Raw genomic sequence first — 26,938 nt, 5'->3', positions numbered from 1 at the left:
TACTGAGAACTCATCATGAAAATTAGCTGGAACATTGCACGCACTGCAGGGCACATCAAGTAAATAATACACGAGACTGATTGTCTTGAAGTCATGTAAAAACAGAATTCATGGTAGCACTTACTCACCTCTAGCAGTATTGAAGAAAAAAGTTTTTATTCAGCAGAATTGCAAAACGGAGCCTCTTGGAAAATACCAGGCACCAGGCAAAACACAAAGAAAAGTGGTTCTCCAGCGCAAGGTAGGAGTGCTGGCACTCAGCCAGATGCTTGGGTGCTGGTCATACTGCCCTGTCGTCAGATTTGCAACCCCAAAACTGCTTTCCCATCTTCTGCCTGGCAGTTCCCTTGAGCTGGTGGTGGTGGTAGAGGAGATGGTGTTGGCCTCTTTTTAGCTTTGTGTCTTCTTGGCAGAAAAGAAATATCATATAGAGGAATTTTTGATCAGCTCTTCATTCTCATGCCATCATTTACATTGCATAATGAAGTTAATTTATTTCCTGTACGTTTCATTTCTTTATCTCCACATTCTGCATTTGTCTAAATTAGCCTGCAGACTCTGTAGGGAGGGATCTTGTTTTTTTCTTTCTGGTTTTTTTCCCCATTAACATTCTTCTGAAGGACCATGCAGAGCCATGGTGCATTTGCATGCAAATAATCACTATCAGTAATCATTAACTCCCATTTATCCTTAATGATCTCTTAAAGTCATGATGAGCACCATGACTGATGGAACGTTTTTACACTACTGTTCCTTCTTTTCTTTTTATATGATTTGTCCTATGTACACCTTTTAGGAAAGCATCCGCATACTGGATGTTTAATACAGTCAGGAGGCCACAGTCCAGATTCAGCCTCTGGGATTTAAGCCTCTAGTTTCTCCAAAAAGATGGAAAGGCTATTTTTTTTTTTAATGTTTTTCCCTTTATTTTCATCCATGATATAACTTATCTTATGAACTATTATGAACTTGTGTCATGAACTGTTCTTAATTTTGGTGATTTGGCCTCTCCTTAGTTTGCCTTATATGTCAAAACTCTGCTTGTCTGTGTGGGTGTCTCACCCTCTCACTGTTTCTACTTGGTTTCAACTGATCAAGAAATCACTGATATTTCTGTACACAAAGTTTCTGAGGGACAGATGCATGAAGGTTGGAGTCCTACCCTTCTGGCATGCTTAGATCTGGCTGATAAATCTCTCCTAACCATTCTTTTCCTTTGGAAAAAAACTGTCCGGGGAATGGGATTTTCAATAGTCATGTTCCCTGGGAGGGAAGCGGGGAAGATCTAGAGCTTTCTCACCTTTCCAGATGGGATCCATATTTAGTAGGCAAGATTAACATCCATCAGCTCTGTTGTTTTGTGTGAGGCTTGTATTTGCTTAAAGAAAAAACTTGTTTCTTTCAGCACTTGCAAAAAACAAAACTTACAAATTTGATCCTTTTATTCCCCCCCCCCCCAAGAAAAAGAATTTGCTAAGACAAAACCTTGCAATAAAGTAATGCCGTTAAAGAAGTTAACAGTAGCTTTGTCCTGCTATAATAACATGCTAACTCCACAAATGCATTGAGTCATGCAGTGATGCTGAGCAAAAACATTGGGGCCCTGACCCTAAACTCATTGAAGCCTTTTCCTTTTCTTCAAAAGCTTCAAAATGCTGAGTGTGTTGTCACAAGTGTGACACAGTGACTGTTATTTATACTGTTTGAAAGGCAGTGGGTGTCTGGCTGGAGCTCCCTCTGACCCCTGGGTAGGAGCTGGCCCCTGGTGTTCCCGGGCAGGGCAGAGGGGTGCGAGCAGGCTGCCTTTCCCTCAGACATTGCTTCAGCTGCCTGCAGCTGGGGAGGTGCAAGGCACCAGATAGTGCCACTCAAGGCTGGGCATTGAACCCAAAGGCAGACAAGAAGCAGAAGCGGGGGGGAAAGAATGCTGGATTACAAAGACAGAATAAGAAAAATGTCCAATTAGCTATAAGCATAAATAAATAACCAGGAGTAATCACCCCATCTGTGAGCTCTGATGTGCAGCACTGGTCTGGCTGTAACTTTCCTTGTGATCTTTGTATTTCCCTAAAAGCAAAACCTACAGCTGTGTGGAAAAACTAATTCTCCATGGTAGAGGAGACAGAGGTAATGTGTTGTACAGCCCTGACCAAAGATGGTGCTTTAATCATACAGCCTTATTCAGCCAGAGCAACCAAAATTCAGAGTTACTCCAGCGGAGGCTGCATGGAATTTTGCCAGGTTTTAATCTGATACTTAATTTGCACTTTTGAGTTATAAAGAGAAAAGCAATTTGCAAATATATGTGTGAAAAAGAGGAATGTGTATGCAAGGAGACAATAGAGAAGATAGAAAGCCCATCTTTTAGAGGCTCTGCTTCTAACCGATCATATACACCTTGATTGAATTCATAAAAAACTCTTATTTCTGGTGCCAGAAACATGATAACCAGAATTTTAGTTAGTCAACCCTTAAGCTGATTGCAGTTATGTTTGATTCTTGGTTATCACTGAAAACCAAGTGTTAACAGAAACTTTGATTATTTTTTACCTCTAATATGTTATTAACATGTAAGTTACTTTTTTACTATTCAGGTTTTTTTAAGTCCCAACCTGCAGCAAGCAGCATCAATAAGAAAGCTGACTGAGTTCAGAAGTATACAACCAATTACTTTTCTTATTAGTTATTAATAGCTGAAATTAAGACATAATTGGTATATATCTAAATAGAAAGGGATGAAATTGATCTAGGTAACATAGAAAACACTGTCACCAATGTGCTAGGATGTGTGCTATCGAAATTAAATAATTTCTTCAGATTGCTGAGCCGTAATTAGTTTTGTAATCTTTAGTTTTTTTCATTAGCCTGATCTGGGTGAACAATTAAAGTCAGTGATGTTTTCTTCTGGATTTGGTTTCCATTAATAGGAATTATAACAAAATGGTGCTTGTGAAAGATAACAGTGCTCCAGGGATTGAAATGAAGTTTCCATAGAAAATTGCACGTATGTCCACATGGCCTACCAACAATGATAAAATCTGCCGTCTCAAGAGATCATCTTTCAAGGCCTGCCTTCCATTATACTGCTAATGCTGATAAATGTGTCTCTTTCGAGGCCAAGTGCCTGTATCTCCATGACAATTCATGAAAGTGATTCATGCAAAGAAATTGTTCATCGGCTTAGAAATTACTTAACCTTGTCTCTTATTTCAGCACAATACACACCAGAGTTTTCATTTGAGTTGAGATGCAGTGCTTTAAAATGCCCAGCACACACAAAATAAAACAAAACCTTTTTATACCCTGGTACTTCCTGAAAAATGCAGGTTTCACATGGGATGTATTTGGATGTAAACACAGTTTAATGAATTTATCTTTCCTTTCTCACATGTTTTCACCGATCTCCCTTGTGAACAGTTGTCCATACCAGAAACAGAGATCACAATCTTCTCCATCCTAATAATAACAGCAGCAGAGACAACAGTTGCTTCCTATTTGGAAAATTAGTTAGGAACTCCATCTATTTCACAGCATTATGAGATCATAGTAATTAAAGTCTTCACTTTACAAGGCAGCCATGCAGTTTAGCACACCCTTTTTTTGTGCTTTCTGTCTGAAGGAATCCAAAATTTTGGATTATGATGAGCAAATTCATCTGTGTAGTCTTTGTTTCATGATGCTAAAGGGGAATGAGTGTGCCATGAAGCATAGATGTAACAAGAAGTGCCAACAAATCATGGAACCTTTTCATTTGAGTCATTATTTTCCACAAAATGTGATCAGTATTTGAGAAAAAACATTGCACTGGCACTCTTGCATCACTGAACACCTGCACAGGCACACTTTTTTTTTCCCCCTCTTTAACTCTGGTCAAGTTGCTTTGCCAATTTAACCAAGACGAAGCCATGAAATGTGTCCACTGTGTGGTGTGCTCAGCTCTGTCTGTGTATTGTTTGCATACGTAACAGATACAGTGCAGAGGATGGAGAGGTGGAGATTATGGAAAATAAGCTGCTGATTTTGCTTCTATTATAATATAATCTTGGGGTGGGGGGTGATTATTCTTGGCAGGAGGACAGTGCTGATTTGAAGTGCCAGCTCCAGTTTGCCAAAGAGGAGGCTGCACTGATGCGTAAGAAGATGGCTAGACTGGGGAGGGAGAAGGACGAACTGGAGCAGGAGCTCCAGAAGTACAAGTCCATCTATGGAGATGTGGACAGTCCCCTGCCTACCGGGGAGGCAGGGGGCCCACCCAGCACCAGGGAGGCTGAGCTGAAACTTCGTCTGAAGCTGGTGGAGGAGGAAGCCAACATACTGGGCAGAAAAATAGTGGAACTGGAGGTGGAGAACAGGGGGATTAAAGCTGAGATGGAGGATATGAGGTGCCAATATGAAAAAGAGTGTCTCAGCAGGGACCACATTTCAAGCATTCCTACCTCGCCCTACGGCGACTCCGTGGAGTCTGCCACGGAGCTGCGCAGGCACCTGCAGTTTGTGGAAGAGGAAGCAGAGCTGCTGAGGCGGTCGATCTCCGAAATCGAGGATCACAACAAGCAGCTAACGAATGAGCTGAATAAATTCAAGTTTGAGCCAGGCCAGGAGCCAGGCTGGTTGGATGACGCAACATCCAAGTGCGGTGGGACCTTGCAAGAGGAGCTGAAGTCAGCCAGGTCACAAATCAATGAGCTGAGTGGGAAAGTGATGAAGCTCCAGTATGAGAACAGGGTCCTGATGTCCAATGTCCAGCGCTATGATCTTGCCTCTCACCTGGGCCTGCGCACTTCCAGCCCCAGGGATAGTGATGCTGACAGCGATGCTGGGAAAAAAGAGAGTGACAGCGAAGATGGTCGTCCACCGCAGCCAAAGAGAGAGGGGCCCATTGGGGGTGAGAGTGACTCTGAAGAAGTTTATGAGAAGACATCAGGTTTTGGGAGTGGGAAGCCATCAGAAATCAGTGACCTGTGCTCCACTGAGCTCATGAGAGTGAAAGAGGACACCGAGTCTTTAATTAACATCAAACGTGAGGCTGAGCGGCTTGAAAGAACGGTGGACCGCCTTATCACTGACACAGACAGCTTGATTTATGATGCAAAAGTGCACATAACCAGCAGCCCATCCACCGAGCAGGATTTCAGAAGTGGTGAGGAAAGGGGAGAAGATAAGCATGAGCCAGAGCTTCTAGACACCGTCAACACCAGGATGAAAGCTTTCCGGAAGGAGCTGCAGACCTTCCTGGAGAAGGTTGATCACATTGGAGAGGGCCTTAAGGAGCAGATGGAGGACCTCTCCCCTCTTCCCCATCTCACAGAGTCTTCCAGTTTTCTATCTACAATGACATCCATGTCCCGAGACTCTCCCATTGGTAACCTGGGGAAGGAATTAATCACTGACTTCCAGGTAGGTCAGCCTCTTATTTGCCTTCTTTCGTTTTATCGTTCTCTTTCTTTCTGGCATTGCTACCTCAGAGCTAATTTTCCTCACAGCTGCTTTGTTATGATTTCAGATCCGCAATGTATTGAAGTGTGTAATGTTAAACAAACACTTTATAGGTTTTTTTTTCTTTTATTTATTTGCACAACTCCTTTGATTCAGAGGCGGTTCCTCATGGCAAAAAAGCTAATCCACTGGTGTTAGAGAGATGTCTTGTTTTTGTCTGTAACAACAGTGTTGCCCCCATGAAAGAGGAGATTAATTAAAAAAAAAAATTCTGAAGAATGTAAATTAGAAGCCTTGCTAAGAAATGTGAGGAGGTCTTTATTATGCTTTCTTGTAAAAGGTTCAGGCATGTTCTCAAAAGCCTTGCCGAAAGAACCCATCCAAATGCAGTTTTCTAAGTGATGTGTTTTAAAAAGCCTGCTTACAGCTCACTCCCCTAACCGAGCAGCGGGTGAGAAGCTCTGTAGCCAGCGAAGGACTGCCTTGCCTAAAGCGTTGCCCATGGGCGCATGTCTAAACTGCCACAACTGCCACACTGGATATGGCTTTTCTGCACAGCACAAGTAAGGAAGGAAGAGCCTTGTGTCCCATATCCTTCATGACTTGTATGCTTGCTGTTGGTTTGACTCATGCATCCTCATTGCATGCGCCTCATAACCAGTGTTTGCATTCTTTTTTCCTCTCTTTCTCTTTTTTGCTTTTCAGATGTTTCAGCCCATCATTTTGCTCATCCTCATTTTGGTTTTGTTCTCTTCACTTTCTTATGCCACTGTATTTAAGTTGTTTTTTCTGTTCACGCTTTTCTTTGTCTTGTAGTTTTCCAGTCGTCTACCTTACCCATTTTTGTTTTCTTTATTCCCTCCTGTCCTTTTGTTTTTTTGTTATAAACCGCCCATGCACCTAACAGTCCAAACTGAGGGATCAGATGGAGTGGCAGCTCAAACAAGATCGTGGAGAGGAGCAAGAGATTCACCACCAGCGAGCCACCACCGACCCACACCGCAGAGCTGATGGAGACATTAAACTCTACAGGCCAGGAGACAAGGGCTGTTTCAGTCTAGAGGTCAGCAAAGCAGCCCTTCTTACTCACTGCCTCCTGCTGCCTTAGCCAGGAGATGAGTAACAGAAGCCAGGGGTTGGGGGAGTAAATTGGACCAAACTCAGCACCCCTGTTGTGAAATTTGTGGTTGATCTTGTTTGCCCCTTGCAGTTGCAGAGAAGCAAATTGGTCCTGACTTTGAATTCATCACCCTGTTCCCAGTAGCTTTGCTAAGGGTAAAAGTACAGCTCAAGGACCAGCTCCAATTGAGTATAGAAATGAAAGATCTCCAGAAGTTGTAATCCCTGATGTTAGATCATGCTTCCAGGTTTCACCTTGGTGAATATTTTAAATCTGGAAAGTCTACAGATAGAGACTACTTTGCATTTTGCCTGGCAGTAGTCTGCACAAGAGAGGGTTTGATGCTGGTGTGCATGGTGATTCTCAACAGGGAACACAGCACCCTACAGCTTCCAAAAAAGCTTATTTAAAGCATATTCTCCATTGTTTGGGTTGTTGAGTTCTTTTCCATTTGTCAAAAACATCTGTCAGTTTTTATTTGAATCTTCATCATGCAGAGGCCATGTGTGCCTCAGTAAACATCTCCTTAGCTGCTTTCTCATGAACATAGGTTGTCCAGACACTGCAATTGGTCATGAAGAAAACAAGTTCTAATCTATCTCCGTAAAGCCAGGCTTTGAGCATTGAAAAACTTTTCTGCTGGCCACTGGGAAGCCAAAACCACCTTGAAACTGTGATGGTTAGAGTAGCTTCTACTGAAGGATGAGTTTTAATATATTTTTAATTCTAGAGACATGTGCAGAAGACTTAATATATCTGAAACTCCTAAATGAGTCTGGGAAAAGGGGACTGCTGCCTGGGATAGCTGGGTTATGTGAGTAAGCAAAAGCAAGAACTAGAAGGGGTAGCTACCAGGGCAGCTGGTAGCCAAGCAGAACAATGCTGTATTGAATATCAAATGGAGAGTGACCCTTCATCTTAACACAGGTAATTCTTTGCTGGTTTTGTTTGGTTTGGTCTAAAGTATCCTGACAGCCCAGAGTTTTGGTAGTATTAGTATCATGAATTTGTTCAGCAGCTTCTCTTCTAAATTTTCACTTTTCACGGTAATAATGACCTCAGGAAGGATATTTGATAAACCCAGTCTCTCAGTGAAAGGTAAAGTCATTCTTCCTCAGTGGTGAAATGGGTAGATTCAGCATGGATCCTTTTGCAATAAGAAATCGATATTGGTGGACAGTTATGGCAGATTTTCTGACCCCAGCAAATGTTTACAGTATTTCTGTTTAAAGTCTGTCATTTATTGGCTCCCCCTTATCCTAGAACAGCCTTATTACATTAAAGCCTATATATGTAAGCCCTCTATTAAGATTAGGGATTTGGCTAACTTCGGCACATCTTTTTTTTCCTCTCCCAGGATGGGATGATGTGCAAACTATGTACAGCAAACTGTGCTTGAATAGAGGATGGACCGTTTTTACACCATAGCCTGACAAGGAACAAGTCAGTAATTATAATCAAAGGTAGAGAATAGTCAGTTTAAGACCAGATGTGCTCAAAATATGGGTAAGGCTAGGCCTGAAATGGCCTAACTTGAGACAATGTTGAGGACTAAGGTGTTTTTCAGTCACTATTACTTGAGCAACAAAGAATATTACAGTGCTTTATGCTGAAACTTTTCAGTGGATAGTCAGCCTGTTGAAATCTTAAAATCCGTAGTAGTCAAACCCAAGTGAAGCAGAAAAATTCTCAAAACAATTTTATAATGTATCATTTTTAATTTCATTATTCAATTTAATTTCATGATTTAATGTAATTTTTTAAATTTTTTTTAATACACTGCACTAGCAAAAGCTACTAATTTTTTGTGCCAGATGAATGAGCAGGAATAAAATACTATTCAAATACCAAAGGGTTTTTTTTAATTACCACAGAAATTTCAAATGGAGACTCAAACCTTATATATGCCCACAGCAGGTATGGTTACGCATGAGTCTTTATCTGCTTTAACTTATGAAGTGAAAATATATACACTGGCCAATGGATAACACTGATTGATGATCTTCTAAATGTGTATGGACTTTCAGCATGAAAACAACACATTTCGTTTCACTGAGGCAAGTGTTTTCTCTTTATTCAAGCAAACCCATTTTCTTAAATTTAGTTTTTTCGAAGTTCAAATTTTAAACTAAACTTTTCACAAGCAATGCTGGGCAGTTTCCATTTAGCCATTTCTTCTATTTTTAAAAATGAGCATTGTGGGAGCCTAATTGTTTGATTAAATACAATAAATGCAGACAGACGTGCTTGAAACTACCCTGTAGCCTAACTGTAAACATCTGCCTTTGTCTGGGCTTTGCACTGCAGTTGTTAATGCAACAGCATTATTAGAATGTATTTGCATGTTAAGGAGATTGGTTAGAGTCCCTGACCAAGGGAAATTATATCTTGAAATTGCCTTAAGAGCAGGGCTTTGTTTTCTTGCTGAAACAAGCCATTCAGCTGCTGTTGTGGGAGGCTCAAGCCCATTGGGGTGGATATTCAATCCATTATTCATGATTTTAGCAGAGCTGCATTATGGTGGGAAGGGGAAATAATTCTTTACCATCCAAAGAAAAAGCAGGTGAACTAATAAGAATTGCCTTGACTAAAGCAAACAGAAGAACTAAAAAAAGGTAATGTTTCATGGAGCAAACACACTATGAAACCACTGGGGAAAATGGTAGATAATTCTGGTGAATTTTACCAATGGAATATCCAATTCTGGTGAATTTTACCAAGGAATATCCATAAACGAAAAGCAGCTTCCTTAAGTAGTCTGCTCCTATTTATTCACAAACAAAAAGACATTCTGAAGAAGAAAAACTTCACTCTTTCAAATGACCAAATATGGTTTGTTACAGTATTTGGTCCCTGATGCTCTAAATTGGAGCTGTATCTCCTAGCTCCATTCCTTCAAAAGATATCAATTCTGCCTTCGTGTTAGTAAGTGTGTAGCACCAAAGGCAAAAGCACTCATCTTTGCATTTCGGATTTGTATTATTTTCATACCTGGCTTTTAAAGACTTACACATTTATTTTTCTGTAGAAAAATGCCACAAAATCTTTGACACTCCCAGGTTATGGCAAAAAACCCACCGAAGTGAATTTACTTAAAAGGAATGACATGTCACCAGAAGAGAACGAAATTAAAAGTAGATAAGCTAGAGAAAGTGAGAGCACATCTTAAAAAACAAGTTTTCCATAAGGTCTAGTAATAAAATAGGAATAGCTCACACTGAAGAATAGTTTTTTCTAGGCCATTTTTTACCTATTTATCAATTTTCCTTTCTTATTATGCCAATAAGAAATGTAAAACATCTCCATTACTCTAAGTTAATACCTGAGTTGTGTGCACCAACCCAACTCACTTTACCACCTGCTTTGAATCAAAACTTCTGTATGGATCCATTTTGGACATAGTTGGAGAATTTTGATCCACATTTTGAATGTTCTATTTTTTAACTGGTGCTTCTGTTCGATTTTCATAATTTCATGCTTTTCAGCTGGGTGGCTTTTGCAGCAGCTTCTAGCCACGTGCAGAAAATTTGCACATCCATTTCTCTGGTTGAAGATTTTGTTTTCCCAGAAAGGAAACAGTGAATGTTTTACATATTGTGACTTTTCTTTCTTCTGGGAAAAAACCCCCAACAATCCAACAACAACCAGTGAGGACTACATAGAAAGTAGTGTGTCTTATATCCACTATTCTCACAGCGCAAAATTGTGGGAAGAAGGAAGACAAACTGATGCTGTTCCCACCAAGATTAGGAGCAGCAAGAATAACTTACTTTGATGTATTGTATTCTTTCTTGCTATGTAAGATTCTGTAAAGGTTGACAATATAATGGCTTAGAAGACCCTTTATGATGTAAATCTGGATATTTGAGTCCTAACTGAACTCAGTGAGACTTTGTATACTATCCATACAATGAGATGGATTTTTAAAGACTTGGAGCAAAGTGTTCTGTGTTTTCCCAATCTCAGAGACTTTCCATATAAGCAACAGAGAAATAACCGCACAGCTGCCTATTGTACACTAGCAAATGGAATATGTGTCATCTATTTTCCAGGGTCGAGGAGGAGAGTACATCTTCAGAAGCAGCCTCTGAGAATTCAGTTAGATGTATATTGCATGTAAAAAGTATTACAAAGGGCTCTGAAAGTTTTTTTCTGACCTGATTGGTTGGTGCGTGCAATTATCAGAAAAAGTATCAGTTTCTAAACTGTGTGGTCAAATGTAGGGTCCAAATATCAAAGCATTATAACATAGCATTAGAGGAGCAACATAAAATATTAATCTTTTTACTTCCTTGGAATTGCACACAAATGCTGGAGACTATCATTTTACCCTTCCTCCTCTGGCCTATTTTGTTTGATCACTCCTGAAAAAAAATACCAAAACAACAAAAGAGAAATATTAAAAAGAAAGATTCCATGAAATTTGATGTTCACAGTTGTTGCGTATAAATTGATTAAGTTTGCAGGCAAATTGAGATTGTAATTAGCTATGGTACAATAGAGAAAACAGTCAAGTAAAACCCAGTCATACCTGGTGGATGGGAATCATGTAAAAACAAGTCATGGCAGAAATATGGGATTGTGTGAGCTGGTAAGTAATCTGAAAAGCTGTCGGCATTCTGAGAGGGGCAGAAAGGGGTCAGTGCAGTGAGAGAGCAGTGGTGAAGTTCCCCAAGTGTGGATGGTTTTTCTCTGCATATCCTCGTGAGGTAAAGACTTTGACACTCCAGCTTGTTCTGGAGTGATAACAACTGAGATAAAAGTACTGAGCAGAAGGATTTGGTGGTGCCTGTCCAAGAGGCCAGGAGTGGAAGTGTATCTGGTAATGCCATAACTGAGATACATGGGAAAATGTTAGTTGGTGTTGAGCTCTGGATGAAGTGCAACTGTCTCTGTGGTCCTGTGGTAGAGTAGCTTGTAGTTCACATTATACTGTGTTTGTATGTCTCGTTGTAGTGAGTTTGTGTCTGTGATGTCAGTACTTCGTGTGGTGGCCGTGGCATTCGGGGTGTTTTCCGTTCATCGTGTAGTACATTCCTAAATTAGAACAAAGGAAACAAAGAATGGAAGTTAACGGGTTATCAACTTTTGTGTCCATTTTGTAGCAGTGTTACTTTCCAAAATAAAACAAAACCACAGTTGTGCTACCCTACAGATTGTATGATAGGGGATGATTTCCACGTACAAACATACAAACATCCATCAGTGCAGCATCAGGTACACTTTGTACTGCATACACAAATATCATATGATACATTTCTATATATTCTTCATTCACAATCCAGATGTTTAGCAGCAATGTATTAGGCACTTAAGTAACCTTATCTCTCATATGAGCAGTGCAAATCCCAATGCTTCCGGTAGAAATGACATTATATATAATTATAGACTATGAAGAGTCCTCAGGTTGCCCTAGAAGGAACGAAGTGTGCAGCTCTGCGTTCATAATGACTTTTCACCGTTTGCTGTAGCACGTACAAAAATGTATTGTCCTTAAAGAGGCAAAGCAGTTGTGAAATTATTTGCACTTAGTGTGCATGTAATAGTCGATCTCTTTATGGTAAATTTAATCTTGTAATTCCAACAGTTGTCACATAATCCTAGCTCCCAAGTTTCCTGAATCTTGCCCTAATTTTGCCGACATAAAGTGTTGGCAGTATATACATAACTATGTGACTCAAATTTATACTAATTTGAAGCAGAACAAATTACATTTTAGCAAATCATTCTTCACTGGAAAACACAAGCGTGAAGCAAATAGTGAAAAATTTAAATCTAACCTTCTGGGTAACTTTTGCTGCTCTGATTCAGCTTCCAGCTTCAGGAATCCCAAGACCAACAACATTTCTAATTATCTAAATCTGTAATTGTATGACTGTAAGGAGAAGCATATTAAGATCAGTGATTATTGCAAACAGAAAAATGTTTCCATATTGTATCTGTTTTCACCAGATCCTCTTTTCATGATTTTGGCTGATTTTGAATTAATGAAAAGAAGGAATAGTCTTTTTTTTCAAATTACACCTGAACTAACTGGTACATCAGTTCTTATTTGCCATATTCCTAAAGAAGCCTGATCAGAATAAAAAAATTGTAGAAATTTTTAATTAAAGTAATTTTTCCTTTGTTGGATGAGAGAATTAAACTGATGATTTACAAATGATTGTGCAAAACTTTCAAATCCCATCACAATTATTTTTTTTCAAATTAATTGTGAGACCAAATTTTGACCTGATGTAATACAAAATGTCTGCAGACACATTATGGTGTAAGATGAAATTCATAAGGCTGATAATGTTCTCTTGGTCACTTTATGTGTACCTTTCAGAGGGCTAGAAGTGTCTTTTCTTCAGGTACAAAACAGATGTGCACAAGTCAATAAGTAACTCAAGTAAAGAAGGAACTGATAGTGCCCAAAAAGCGTATGTAGGTCCACTTTTGGTTTTCAGCAAAGTACGACCCTGAAGGTGGTTAGTGAGATCCTTCCATTTGCCCTATTTCCTTTTTCCCTAGAGGAGAAGAGAGGAGTGTCTGTTCCAGTGATAAATATATTTTGAATAACCAAAAGAGTCCCAACAAGAGCTGCTGTGGCCTGAACAGCAGCAGCTGCTGGCTTTGCTATTGGAAAGTGGAAGGAGTGCCTGGGGAGAAGATGGGTGCCAGGGCTGATGCTGGAGGGGAAATGGCAACACAACTGAGAGCAGTCTCACGACCTTATTATGTCCTTGCAGCTGCTGAGGTTGAAGTGCGTTGGACATCGTCCAGCTGAATTTGGGATTACACTTTGACGCCTGAAGCAATCCCCTCTTTAAATATGCCTTTACTCTAGGAATTAGGTATTTGGTGCTGTAGTGTTTTCTGTGGTCACACACATGAAGAAGATGGCATCTAGCTAAGCACCACTTTCATATAGATAAATCAGTTTTAGCTCCAATGTCAGAGACACAAAGTGAAGGGCATAGAAAGTTCTGATCAGAAATAAAAGTGCCATGGGGTTAACTAACCTAGTATAAATAATGACGTTTGACTCTGCCTTCTTGGTCTTTATTTTTGAGTTAAGTAACTTTCAGGAGTAGAGCGGATGGGATGTCAAACTTAATGAGAACATAACATAGAAAGTATTAAGATTAAAACAGTATTGGACCTGAAAGTGGGGATACTTGACCAGACCTCAGACTCACAGAGCTTATCACAGTGAGATTTTCATAATAATTATTTTGAGCAGAAATCACAGAATGAAGTCAACTTGTGCAGAGAGCTGTCTTATATCTGAAGAAAGGGACCTTCTATGCTTAGTTGGTTTAATAAATGCTATCCCACAAACTGCCCAATCAGAAGTGTTGCAAATGAATAATTCGATTCAATTATGTGCATTAGATTAATCTTTTGCAGAGGTGTTAAAATTTTACAGCTTTTAATTATCATAAAGAAATGCACCACCAAATATAGGTAATCCTGTAAATAGGAGTTCATCTGGCAAACGTCATTGATAGTGCACTCTCTCAGCTATTCAAGTGTAAACCCAGAGCAGAGGCCTGAAGGGAATATCCAATATGTAACACCAGCATCCCAGCTTAGCTTTCAGAAGAAGCCACACAGGAAATTCCCACGCATATTTAGGGCATTGCTATTTATTTGCACACTGTGCTTTGGTTTTAACTGTTGATAACCGTGAGTTGTGCAGATGTCTGTCCTGCAGTTCTTTTCTTTTTTCCTTTTTCTTAAACCACGGAGACACATTTTCTGGTAAACCTATTCCTTTGTCCTGCTGATCAGCTCAGGGATTCCCCTGTTTTACCTGTACAGAATGTATCGATACAGGAGCTTCAGGCTCAGCTTGAGCAGGAGACAAGACTTCACCGAGAGGAGCAAGAAAAGTTTACTGAAAGGATCATCCAGGTAAATACAAAACCCACCTGCTGGGAGAGACGCATGACCATGGCGCGTGACGTGGACCTTGTTTGTCAGGACTTGGGAATGTGTGTCCTGATGGCTGTGCCTGTTTGACCTCATCTCAGTAAATGAAGAATCTGGAATTTGAGGAAATGCAAACTCAAGCCTATTTTGCCACTGTGAATCTGGCTTCTCTGCTTTCTTCCCTCTGTGGAGGAAGTCGTGGTAGAGACATGAAATACCGCATGAAGAATTATATCAGCCCCTTCAGCTCTCCGTGAGCTGGGGAGAAGGGTGCTTTTGATCTCTAGGTGTGCAGTTTGGCACTATGCCCTATTCTGACTCCTCCTAGCCCAAAGAAGATCGAACACTTCTCCAAAGTCAGGGGAGTCATTACACACACGTAACTGAGATACAGATCAGGACTTTTTTGTATTTCTTGTACCCCATTCTTCCAACCTTCTTGTTAATATCTGGTGAATAAATCATATTTTTTACATGGGCTCCCCCTGCTCTTTTGAAGGCTGGAACAGATTAGTCAATCGTTTTGTGGTCTCTAGCTCCTAGAGTGAAAAAAATCTGTTGCTAACTTTTGCAGGCTGTTTGGCTCTTAACTGAAGTTTTCTTTTTAAATTTACTTCATAGACTAAACTCAGCAAAATTGTTGCATAGTGTAAAACATTCTTCCTTGTGCCAACTAATCTCTTTAGGCCCAAGTGGTATCTCTCTGTTTTTTCATAACTAGCTTTAATTTCCAGTTGATGTCCACTGGAGCAACCAGTTTGAAGGCAACCAGTTAATTGATTTTCTTCCTAGTTGCCTTGGCCATGAAAGCTTTTTGGAAGCTATGCCTGCCTCCTAAAGTTCTTTTTTTTTTTTTTTTTTGCAATTGATATCCTTTGAAAAAGCATAATACTCTATGAATTTGCCTCCACTAGAGTCTTTGCAAGAATTTGTGACCACAGGGACTTAGATCCTAACAGCTTGTAAAAAACAATGAAAAATGCAGCAAAATCAAAGCTAGCTGTTTATGTTGACAGCCAGTAGAAACAGAAGAATAAAAATGTCCTCTGGATTCTTCATTTTTTTTCCAGACTATGCCCATCCGGTTGATAGTGTTTGTTTTTTATCACCTACCAGGATTTCTGGTGGAAATGAATCAGATCTTTGCTGTGTTTAACCATAACTTCATTTGGAGGAAGAACATGCATCAGCATCAAATCTATTTGTTTCTTCCTGTAAAAATTAAATTTAAAATCAGCTCCTTTTTTACTATTTCATTTTTAGGAATGTTTAATGACATCAAATTAATGTGTGCTAGCAGTGTACAGTCTCCAAGTGTTATTAGGAGTTGCATGTATGTTTTTCGGGCCATTATAGCTAATCTTGTTCCAGGCTACTTTTAAGCTTCATTTAAAACACGGTTAAGTCAGCAACTACTGTAAATAATTTTAATTTAATCAGGAACTTTTTAAGACATAGTAGCGTAGATGCTAAAAATTTGCATTATGCCGGAGCACATCATTTAGATGGCAGGCAAGTCCACAGTAAACCATCTAGTATGGACTAGTAGCCTGTGTCAGAAGCATCTGAATATTGCTATGGAAATCAAACATGTATTTCCTAGCAGTATTTATTGCTAGGGAGTCCTTGTTCCTGAAGTATTCTTTGTTACTATGCGAACGTTGTTTGTTGCAAGGCTGTGTTCCAATGGTTTGAATTGTTGTGGTCATTAGTGTACTGTGGCTTTCATAGATTTCATCTATGGAGCTGGTCAGGAAAGGGAGAGTCTGTTGTTGTACAGCATGGAAAATAGTGGAAACTGGCATCTGTAAGCAGTGACTCTGTACTCATTTTCCATCTGCCTTTTCTTTATTAATGTGAACCACAGCTTGATTGAAGTGGAAACACTATCTCATCCATGCAGAACATGAGATGTTGTACAACTAACTTGTACAAGTGTTGTTGGGTGCAGGTCATGCCATGGTTTGATTTTGAAATATTGACGGAGAAGTCACGTTTAAAGAATAATGTTTCAGGTGACCTTGCATTGGAACAGGTGTAGTTATATGTGTCCTCTAAAGAGCTTTTCTTGGTGTTTCTAGTACTGAAACTGAGACATGTTGAATGCTGAGCTGCAACCTATTCCTGTCTCTTCAGTTCTGTGTGTGTCCAAGATACAGTAATATCAGAATGAGAAACTGTTTACTATAGTATCATTCAGATGCCTTCAAGCATGAATTGTGAGGAGTTAGGAGCCAATAGTTGTATGAGAGATACTGGATATGATTCCTTCAGAAGTTTTGCTCTTCTAGAAGGAGAGGGACATGTAGCCACAGAGGAGAGGACCAGTCTGTGGCTGAGAGGGAAGAGGCAAACTAATATTTCAGGTTGTCTGAAGGGCAACTGTGGTCCCACCTCCAATGAATGTCTGCAAATGCATTTAGTAGGTGTGGTACGTGCAGCAATGTGGGGTGGTGGCTATGCTGGGAACCTACTACAGAGATACAGTCAAGAGAGGGAGGAAAATACGAGTGGTAAAAACTTTTTAACCAGCATCAGAGATATTGTGCATCTTTAAAGTAAATATCCAATTCCACAGCAGGTTATTTGCATACAGTTGTCTAAGCAAAGTTTTATCATCTGTTATCCTCTAATTTCCTCAGCAGTCCTAACTGCTGAGGAACTTATTGAGCCAAACTCAATAGCTACTCACTACTGATAAAAATTCGAGATTTCAGTCTCACCCAATGAAGTACAAGTCCTGGAGACTGCCCTGGGACACCACCCCATTGACGTGGTGTCTGTCATTCCATTAAAGCTGGAGGAGGAGCACATGCAGACCCTGCAGAGGAAAGACTTGGAAGTGCAGAGCTTAACTTTGCAGAACAAACTGGAAGAGAAGACCTGGAGTCAGGAGAAAAGTCTACTGCAGCAAGAACTCAGGCATTTCAAGCAGGACACCTTTCTCTTGTATGTCAAACTGAAGTGGCTGCTGAAACACTGGCGGCGAGGCAAGCGGATGGAGGAGGAAGGGGAGGACACATTGGAGGTAACTGTCCCACCTGAATAACCCAAATGAGTTACAACCAGTGGAGTACTGGGATGACCCTTCTTTAAGTGTAGACTTTAAATACGAAGTGGCATCAGCAACTTCATAATTGCACATAGATTGAAAGGGGATTCAAGTTAAACACAAAGCTTTTCTTAAGCTGGCTTGTGCTAAAGTGTATCCTGCATGAGATGTTACAGATCACCCATCTTTAAATTGAAACCCTTAACTAGTACAAACATGTGACCCTGAAACTCTCTCATAGTAAATGAAAATTCAATTGGATCTCAAAGATATGACTCCTGAATAATTTTTTGAAAGAAAAAAACATGTTAGCAAGCTGAGGGAGTCAAATCTGTTTAGATGGGTTGAGTGCTGTTGTTTCTCTCATCATGTGCACAGTGTGTTCCTTACAAAGCATTCAGCAATACAGATGGAGGGAAGCTCTGTTTTCATGTTGGCAGGAGAATTATGCAGCTTCTTGTGGGAACTTAGAATGAATCATTCTTATTTGTTCCTCTTCTTCATACACGTCTATCACTGTCAGCAGCAGTACACCAGTCGCCATCATGATAATTTTCCAAGTAGAGACTAAATCAAGATCAGGAATTTCAGAAGTACTTAACAACCTGGAATCCCCAGGCTGACATACCTTAGCAGGGGTGTGATTGCCCACCAACCTGCACTGTGAAGAAAGGTGCTGCTCAAATGTGTTAAGTTGCACACCCAGAATTACCATTTGATTTGGAAATCTTACCCAAAGAAAAAAAAGTATGTTAGAAGTGTTTGCCCATTCTGACATTTTATACAAATTCTTGAGAACAATAGATCTGTTTTGCAGGTTCATACAATTCTGAAACCATTTGCTAAGCAACTAAGTAGTTTTACTCAGTATCTCTGATCCTTTTGTATCTACTGGTTTTCAGTGTTTGCTGCATTTGGCAGTACAAGTAACCTTTCAGGTCTGGTAGGAGTATGCTTAAGTTGAATACTCAATATTTTGTATTCTTAGGTAAGGGTAGATGAACATCTTTGCATTTGTCTGCTGTTAATATGAGTCAGAAACAAGAGATGAGTAGCTATTTAGAAATAATTTGCTTCTACTTTACTTCTGCAGTACTAATTTGTTTCTATGTAAACTAGCTCATCTTCTAATACAAAAAGAGCTTTCCTTTTTTGGCTGTTTGGATTTTTTGACTGGTAAATTTATAATCAGTCCAACTCTAGTCATTATTGGAGTTGTGTTTTGCTAACACTACTACAGAAAATAAAGTGATAGATTTGGATACCCCCTGATCTCCATATCTTCATCAGAAAATACACCAACGTCTTGTATAGCTTTTCATTAATGTGTGATGGATTATATCCATCATGCTACATAAGACCCATCTTCTCAGCTGCATAGATCTCCTATTTAGCAGGCCTGCATAGCGTTGTGTTCACATATGCAACATGTCATATATCACCCAAACATCATTTCTTTGATCATATCACCCAAAGATTAATTCTGTAGCTTATAGAGTTGAAGTCAATATATCCCACCATGGAGATGCACGGGAAGAGAGTCCCTTCCCTTAGTCCTTCAGTAGATTTATGTCCCCAAAGGTAAATGGCAAAAGAATGTTCACGTGTCCCCTCTCTTGCATTTTAGATTGAGCACCCTGAGGCCCTTCCAGACTTTGGCATTCAGTCTGAGCAGAAGGTGAATGATGCAGAGCGAGAGGAGGAGGAAGAAGATGTTGTGTTTCCACTGACAGATTTCTCCCAGCGTCCCACCATGGAGAGCACTGATCGTGGACCACAGCTGCAGACTGCAGAATTACTGCAGCAGCAGAAGCAGGTAATACACCATTTATATATCTTGCCCTGGGAATGGATATTGTAGATTTTCCAAGGGAGATCATTTTTCTGTGCTCCTGTGTTAAACCACCTAAAATCATACTTGTAAAAATACTTCTAGCTACACAGCAATTACAGTGGATTTCATCCATTATATTGATATTTAAATTTAATCAAAAGCCACGTGGTTACTGTTCTGTTGGCAGATGCTATCAGTGAAAAATCCTATTTCCTCTTGTGGCTGTTTGCCCAGAAACATCTATCAGTATGTGATGGTTTGCAGAATTTACATGCTCATCTTGTCTGAACATATCTATTGTATTCTACTGTCAAGCTTTTAGCAAGAAGATGTGTTTTATTTCCTTTAAATAATTTAAGAAACTAGCACATGCATTTAATGTTTCCCAGTGCTTCCTCTCACTGGGCTTGGTTTTAAAAGCTTGAAAGAAAATCACGTTAACTTTTCCCTGGCATCTCCTGTGCCCTGACTGTGTGTCAGAGCACTGCCATATATCCTAGCTTTTCCCTTTGTGTATTTAATATACTAGCAGTCCTACCAATAGTAATAGCAAATATTCAGAGAAAGACCTCTTATATTTTTGAAATGGAAACTGTTCATATGAAATCATTCTGTTACATGGAATTATTTGCAACAATAAATAGAATGGAGTGAGAATTCTATGTAAAACACAAATTCAATGAAAAAAAGTCTTGAATCTTTATGCCTTGTGTCCCATCTCTATTTGGGCCATTGGCTTGGGAGCCTGATCCACAGTGACAGGTCTCAGCCAAATATGTACTCTCCATGACCCCAGTACTTTGCTGGAGTTGCTGCAGGACCTGGGGACTGTGTGTGTCTTTGCATTTCAGTGCTTAACCTTGAATTCCGCAGACTCTCATGATTATGTACAATCTATTTGTTTATTTTCTGTATGTTGTAACAGGCAACAGTCTCTATCCTATAATAAGGTTAGGCTGGGAGATGCACAGGCTGTTTTGCAACCCACCTCTATAGTTTAAGATGTAGCTTCAGTTACAATTTTGTTTGAATAAAAACGGTAGAGACCTGTGGTCTTTATACTGCTTCATATTCTATTTTAAATATATATACATTTTTGCTTTCCTTTTTCATTGTGCTAACTGACAACTCCATTTTCTAGCTATTATTATCTGTGAAGTGTGCTACCAAGTTAGTATTCATTTGATCAGTTTGGTGTTTGGAAAGGTTCTATCTTGCTGGTCACACAGACCCCATCACTGTCTTCCTCTCAGGAAGCTCTTCTTCTGTAAAGGCTGTAGAAGGCCATAGAAGAGATGCTCTTGAAACGTATCATTTATTTGCATTCCATCTGTAGACTGATTTAATCTAGAATTAGTAAAATAAGTATAAACCAAAATGCTATCTCTTTACAAACTCTGTCATGTACTTACTTTCCATATAGATCTCTTAAAATGACCAAGAATATTCAGATAAATTATGTCCTCTTTGAATTAATCAGTGCTTAGGCATTAATCTCAATTAAGGTAGCAGAAATGGGCAATAGATTGCTTATAATTCATTTTGATATACATTGTAGCAGTTCCAGCTAATCTTGCTTAAAGAAATGATCCATAGGAACAGACCACATCTTAGTACACCTCATCATAGTGAATAGTGCATGATATACAAATGAACTTGTGAAGGTAAAATACGTGTCTTGCTTTCCAACCAGGAAAAAGTGTTATTTCAACACTGCAAGAATGAGTGAGTTTGCTGAATATTTCTCATTTTAAGCACTATTTTTTGTTTTGCCTGCTCACGCAAGTACATCTTCTAACAAGCACTAATGTGCTGAAAAACACCCAGAGTTTTGGGGATCTTCTGCAGGTTCCTTAAGCCCACAGCTGGAAAAAACCACTTATACTGGGAATTTGGAGTGAGTGGTGCAGCTGAAAGTCTCCAAGGTTTGCACCTGCCCAGGAGAACCCAAAGTTACTGGTTCTGTCTTATAAGCGCCAAGATGAAATACATCAGCACTTGTTTCACACCACGAATGAAATTTTGAGATAGTCTAGGAGTGGCTGGGATAACTAGGTCAGAAAAAAGAAAGGGCTTATGGTAACTTGAGGTTACCCACATTTATTTTTAACATTTACTTTTAATATTTAATGCTTTGTATTTTCAGCCAGCACTCTTGCTGCTGACTTTCTTACACTGACTGGAAAGTGGAATTGTTATGAGAAAAATTATAAGCCTAGAGGCCTTAATTTCAACAAGCAACCTTTAATTTTATATTATTATGATTTGAAATACTCAACTGGATGGAAATTACACATCTGACTTGTCTGGGATTTTTATGTGGCCAGTGTGTGGAGGGATGAAGTCATGGCAAAGTGGAAAGGTGAGAAAAAAGATTAGCTGATGAGAGGCAGAGTAGATGGGGTCTCTGAGAGGGGTCAATTCATCTTTCTCTGCATGACGTTGTCCCTTGGCTGGTAGCTGGAGCACATGGCAGAAAGGGTCAGGCAAGGAACTAGTAAGGTTAAGAGCCAAGCTGGAAGTCTGGTCATGGGCAGGAGATAAACAGGTAAGTTGGGCTGGTGGCACAGCAGAGAAGGGCTTGCTGTTAAGTCAGTACTCCTATGTGTACAGTAAGAGATCAGGGAGAACAGCCTGTGGAAAAAGAACGAGCTTTGGTTCAGTTGAGTAGAAAGGATGAAATGCCTGTTGCATGGTGTAAGATCAGGGCAGTAAGAATAAAAGAGTTTACACATCTGTTGTCCAGTGGAAAAAGCATTAAAAACCAATACAGTAGTGTTGTTGCTGGGAGGACTGTCAAGAAAACCCCCAATTAGACCTCTTTGTGATCATACAATGTTTGTTTTCAAAGCTTAGCTAAGAGAAAAGCCCAAAGGAATAGTCATTAAACCCTAAATATACTACAATGAGTTGCACCAAGATCCAGCTTCCCTTTTGCCCAGATTTGTGATTGGACAGAGAAAATACACAGTTATCATTTGCTGTTTAGGCTCCTGACCTTGTGTTTTTAATTGACTGCTCTATTAAACTGCTTGTAATACTGTGGCTAAATTCTTAAGTGAAATACTCAAGTGAAATTCTCAGAGAAAAAACAATTGTGATTAAAAGCATAACCAAGCTGCAAGCAATTACTCTGGTCCAAAACTTTTCTAGAGCTGGAGACTCCCATTTCTGTGATTAACTCAACTTAGTAAATGCTCCAAAGTCCTGGAATTTAATTGCGATTTATTACACAAAGTTTTGGCTTGTTGTCAGCTGCAGAGCTGTGGATACAACAAGACTTGAAACCTTTGAGAAGCTTTTGTAATTCTCTTGTCTTAGATCAGTTGTGAATCAGTCATATTTCTCCAAGCTTTAAATTTTGGAAACTATTAAGGTACTAAAGAGCCATCTCCTTGCATGGGAGACTGTCCAGGGAAGCACAGACATGCCAAATTTCTTCTGCTGTACAACATGCCTGAAAGGAAGGGAAAGATTATAACAATATTTGTTGTGTATTTACAGGACTTATTCTTATGCAGAAGCTGTTTGGCCATTTTACCAACAGAAATCTAAAGCATGTCTAGATGTTAATCTTGTATTTCAGAGCATATTCTCTTAAAAGTACTTTGTCTATTCTCCAAAACCCCTCCAGTTTGGTAAAACAGAAAAAAATAATCTCACAGGCCTCTCCGACTTCAGACTGTAAATACAAAGTTGTNATGTAACCAAAATTGGATTTATATTGGCAAGGTGCTTAAAATCCCAGCAAGCCTGGGAGCACCTGGTGTACTTGTCTCATAACAGTGACATTGATGTAATGCCTCTAGAAATAAGACATGCCCTCATCCCAGTAGGCTACAAACCTGCAATGAGGCTCATTTGGTTCCTTTATGTACTAGCCCAGAACTCCTTTCTTTGCAAAACAAATTTTATAGGACTCTAAAATTATCAAATGTGTGCAAAGGAATGAGAGATGTAGCTTGCTTTAGTGTCATTTGGTTTTATTTTTCTTCTGCCTCATTTCCCTCGTAGAGCCTTTAGACTGTTTTGCCAGAGAAAGGTTTATGCAGCACACCAGAAAACCGAGAACATGGCTCTTGAATGAAAGTACTTCACAGATATTTGGGGTCGGGGTTTTCAAAGAGGATGAGACCAGATTTTGATGTGTTCAATACCCAGCAGCTCCTGTTGTGACACTAAGGGTAAATCTTCAAAGGAGTTCTTATTCTGATTATTACACAAGGGGCTTGAGATGTTTGGAGAATTTAGCTTTAATTAGGTATTAGAATGAAAATTCATGATGGAAACATAAAATCTCATTGCATATTGAATAGTAGGTGATCTTATATGCATGATGGATACTGCTGCTGTATAGTAGGAAGCTGCTAATTGGCATTAAATGTTAATGGAATTAATTCTGCTTCTGTGGGTGCGTTTCTTACAAAACCCTATGTTGTACGCCATCACATTTCATTAGCCCAAACAGATTACACGTCAGTCAGTGAGCACCTGCAGTTATTTCCCTCCATCTAGCATATTTTTGCTGATGTATCAAATAGCTTGGAAAAAGTAGACCACATTTTTTTATTTTTTAGAGAAAAAAGGCACCGTGGTATGTATGATTAGTAATTACAAAAAGTGGGTGAGGTGGGCTCAGTGATGCCAAAAATCTGATGAACATATGAAATCATCTTAGTTGCCTACATAAAATTTTGTAATTATTGTCATTGGAAAAAGCACAAGAAAATTATTAGATCTTTGCATACATCTGCTTACTTGACTTGTCTTCCAAGAAGTTCCCTGTGTAGTTACTTTGTGAAACACCAGATAAGAGGAATTGCAGGAAGCCCTTACTTGGGAAAACAAATAAAAAATAAAATCAATTAGACTATCATCCAAGAATCAAGACAGCTAATTTGAGTTAGGCCTTCCCAGGGAAGTTAACACATTTGTGAGAATCAGGTGATTAAATGCTGAATTTATTGAGTAAGCTTTCCCACTTTTCTGCTCATGCTGTGTCTGCTAATCAAATATAATTTTCTTAAAAGTATTTTCTATTCAGAATAACTTGTCAAATACAATCTCTGGCTACTCCTCTAGTCTTTGAGAGGCTCTTTGGGAAGATTTGATTTAAATTTTGGATAAATAAATCATGTTATATGTTTCTGTTTCCTGATTCAATGACTGCAAAAAATGATGGGAAACCTTTTCTTTTACTTGTCTAGAATGAAGATGCAGAAAACATTTTTTGATGTTTAACATAAAAATGGCAGGTTTTGCAAGTCTTCAGAGAATGTGCAGAAAGTAGATGCCAAAACTAAGAAAAGAAATTAGAGATTTGAATAAGTATACATGATGCCACCTCTGGGCTAGACTTCTAATTTAACTCCATTCTTGGCTTCTGGCTAGCACAAGAGCACAGACAACATTTTCAGTATGACCATGAAACTCTCAACAAGACATGGATAGGGGTTTGTTCTTTGATCCCATCTACAAGAGGAAAAGTGACCTGCCTGGCATTTGTGCCTTTGGTACCAAGAAGGGTGCTGCTGCAAAGCTAACCTGGGTGCAACTGCCTGGGGTGGAGCAGAAGTATGAAGTACAGACTAATGAAACACCTTAGCAGAGATACTCAAAACCTCACTTCATTTCCCAAAAGATTTTATCTTATAATGCAAAAGCACTGAAAATTAATGCCTTTTCTTTATATGTGGTTTACAAATATTTGGGATTTGATACTGAGCAATGACCGCATGTATGGGACATTTAGCTATCCAAAAACCCTCAAGAATGACACTCTAGCTTGCATTTACAGTATTAAAAAAGAAATTATTACAGATGTCCTCGGTCTAGAAAGATGCTTAGTGCTTTTTTCAGGGTGACTTAAGTATCTTTGACTTTCATGAAGCATCAGGACTAGGACTAACAAGAACTAGAATCACAGAATCGCAGAATCATAGAATCATTTAGGTTGGAAAAGACTCTTAAGATCATGGAGTCCAACCCTAAACCCAACACTGCTCACCAAACCATGTCCCAGAGTGTCACAGCCACACATCTTTTAAACACCTCCAGGGATGGTGACTCAACCACTTCCCTGAGCTGCTTGTAGACAGAGAAGACATTGCTATTCTTAGTTTTCTCATGCAAAATTAGCCCAGGCACTTTCTCTTCTATGCAGTGGACACACACTCATTTTTCCTCCTAAAAATGAAACTAGAGATTAAAGCCATGCAATGACAGCATTTTGTTTGCTTTGTTGTGGCAGGCAAGCGAAAATCGGAAGCTCCTGAATGCTCTGAAAGGTTTGCTGGATGACTTCCGCTCGGAGTTGCGGGATGAGGAGCGCGAGCGCCAGGGGCTCCAGCAGCAGTATGCCCTGCACAAGGCAGCCTGGGAGGTGGAAATGACCGAACTGAAGTGTCGCCTCGAACAGGTAACACCCCCTATGCCCCACACCTGTAAAGAATGCCTGAAGTGCCTAATGAATAAGGAAATCTGTGACAGAAAGGAAAGAGACTATATTTTTGCATTTTACCTGGTGCCTGAAAGCTCCCTGCTCCCAAATCCTGAGCAAACCTTTGCCTCTTGAGTTGCCTCTTGGATTTCCAGTTGTCCCAGTACAAGTGCCCATGTAGTAGGTACTGTGTAATGTCACTGAGGACAAAGGAACTGAATCTCTTGCTGTATTTTCTCAGAAGAGTTGGCTGGTAATGTATCAGCTGTGGTAATGAGACATGCAGAGAGGCCTGTATCTATTGAAGAGAAAAATGTCTTGATGTTGGCATGCTAACAATTAGCTTGTCACTGTGCCTTGGCACATAACAGCTGTGATATGTAACGCATAGGAAAGAACAGAGTGATTTAATAATATTGAAGTGATAGATCGATATATTAATATTAAACTAGCTATTCAAAGCTCCTGGTTAGAGATGGATGGTACCCCACTAAAGAGAGAACTCTAGCTACTTGCCATTGGGATACTGTTAGAAGTGTTTCTATAAAACCTGGTACCAGGTGCTTCAATGTCACGTACAGCAGTTCACAGAAGATGTACTGTTTCTGAAGCAGCATGAAAGCAAATCAGCAAAAAACCCACAAGAATTAATTTCCAAAGCTGATGACATAAAAGCTCTTATTTTCCACATTGAAGAGTGGAGGGGTGGGAGAATTAGTACATTCAGATCTTGAGAAAAATTGTAGAGCTTCTCAGCAGAAGGAAAAATATAATAAAAATATTCACTGTTGGGAGGGTGGTACATTTAGAAGGATTTACTGAACGTTAGAGGTTCACTATGACGCACAGGATTGAGATGTGAGTGCTGCTTTTCCTGCTCAGGTACTGTGGGCTGCTTTCCCGGAATGAAGGAAGAAGCTTTCATTTTTAGCAGTCTCCTCTCAACAGATTCAGATGCTCAGTTCTGCTGCTTCTCAATGCACACACATTTCCAAACAACGCATCACTTGAGAAAGGAAACAAAATCAGTTCCCATTTTCACTCCTTTCAAAATATCTTGATGATAGATTTACCTTAAGCTCGAGATGGCAACAAAGAACAAAACTTAGGGAAAGTCTGACCATGAACTGCTGATTTAGA

The 26,938-nt window shown here is 39.6% G+C and overlaps 1 protein-coding gene across 2 annotated transcripts in view; it reads left to right on the top strand.

The window, feature by feature from the left end:
- MTCL1 (microtubule crosslinking factor 1) overlaps window positions 1–26,938 on the top strand; it is a 50,087-nt gene that overhangs the window by 1,953 nt on the left and 21,196 nt on the right. The window contains exons 1-7 of one of the 2 annotated variants that reach the window (XM_017819514.1): window positions 167–241; window positions 4,072–5,397; window positions 6,344–6,499; window positions 14,363–14,455; window positions 17,271–17,501; window positions 19,153–19,341; window positions 25,610–25,777. In XM_017819514.1, the coding sequence (XP_017675003.1) occupies window positions 4,129–5,397; window positions 6,344–6,499; window positions 14,363–14,455; window positions 17,271–17,501; window positions 19,153–19,341; window positions 25,610–25,777 (2,106 nt within the window). In that variant the 5' untranslated portion in view covers window positions 167–241; window positions 4,072–4,128. Of the gene's footprint in view, window positions 1–166; window positions 242–4,071; window positions 5,398–6,343; window positions 6,500–14,362; window positions 14,456–17,270; window positions 17,502–19,152; window positions 19,342–25,609; window positions 25,778–26,938 lie in introns of those variants that run through there. The other variant, XM_017819513.1, reaches the window with a different exon arrangement.

This window comes from Lepidothrix coronata, unplaced genomic scaffold (genome assembly GCF_001604755.1).
Source record: "Lepidothrix coronata isolate B3197 unplaced genomic scaffold, Lepidothrix_coronata-1.0 Scaffold75, whole genome shotgun sequence".
Classification (NCBI taxonomy): Eukaryota; Metazoa; Chordata; class Aves; order Passeriformes; family Pipridae; genus Lepidothrix; species Lepidothrix coronata.
The sequence above is the reverse complement of the archived record's forward strand: the minus strand, read 5'-3'. Positions and strand labels throughout refer to the sequence as shown.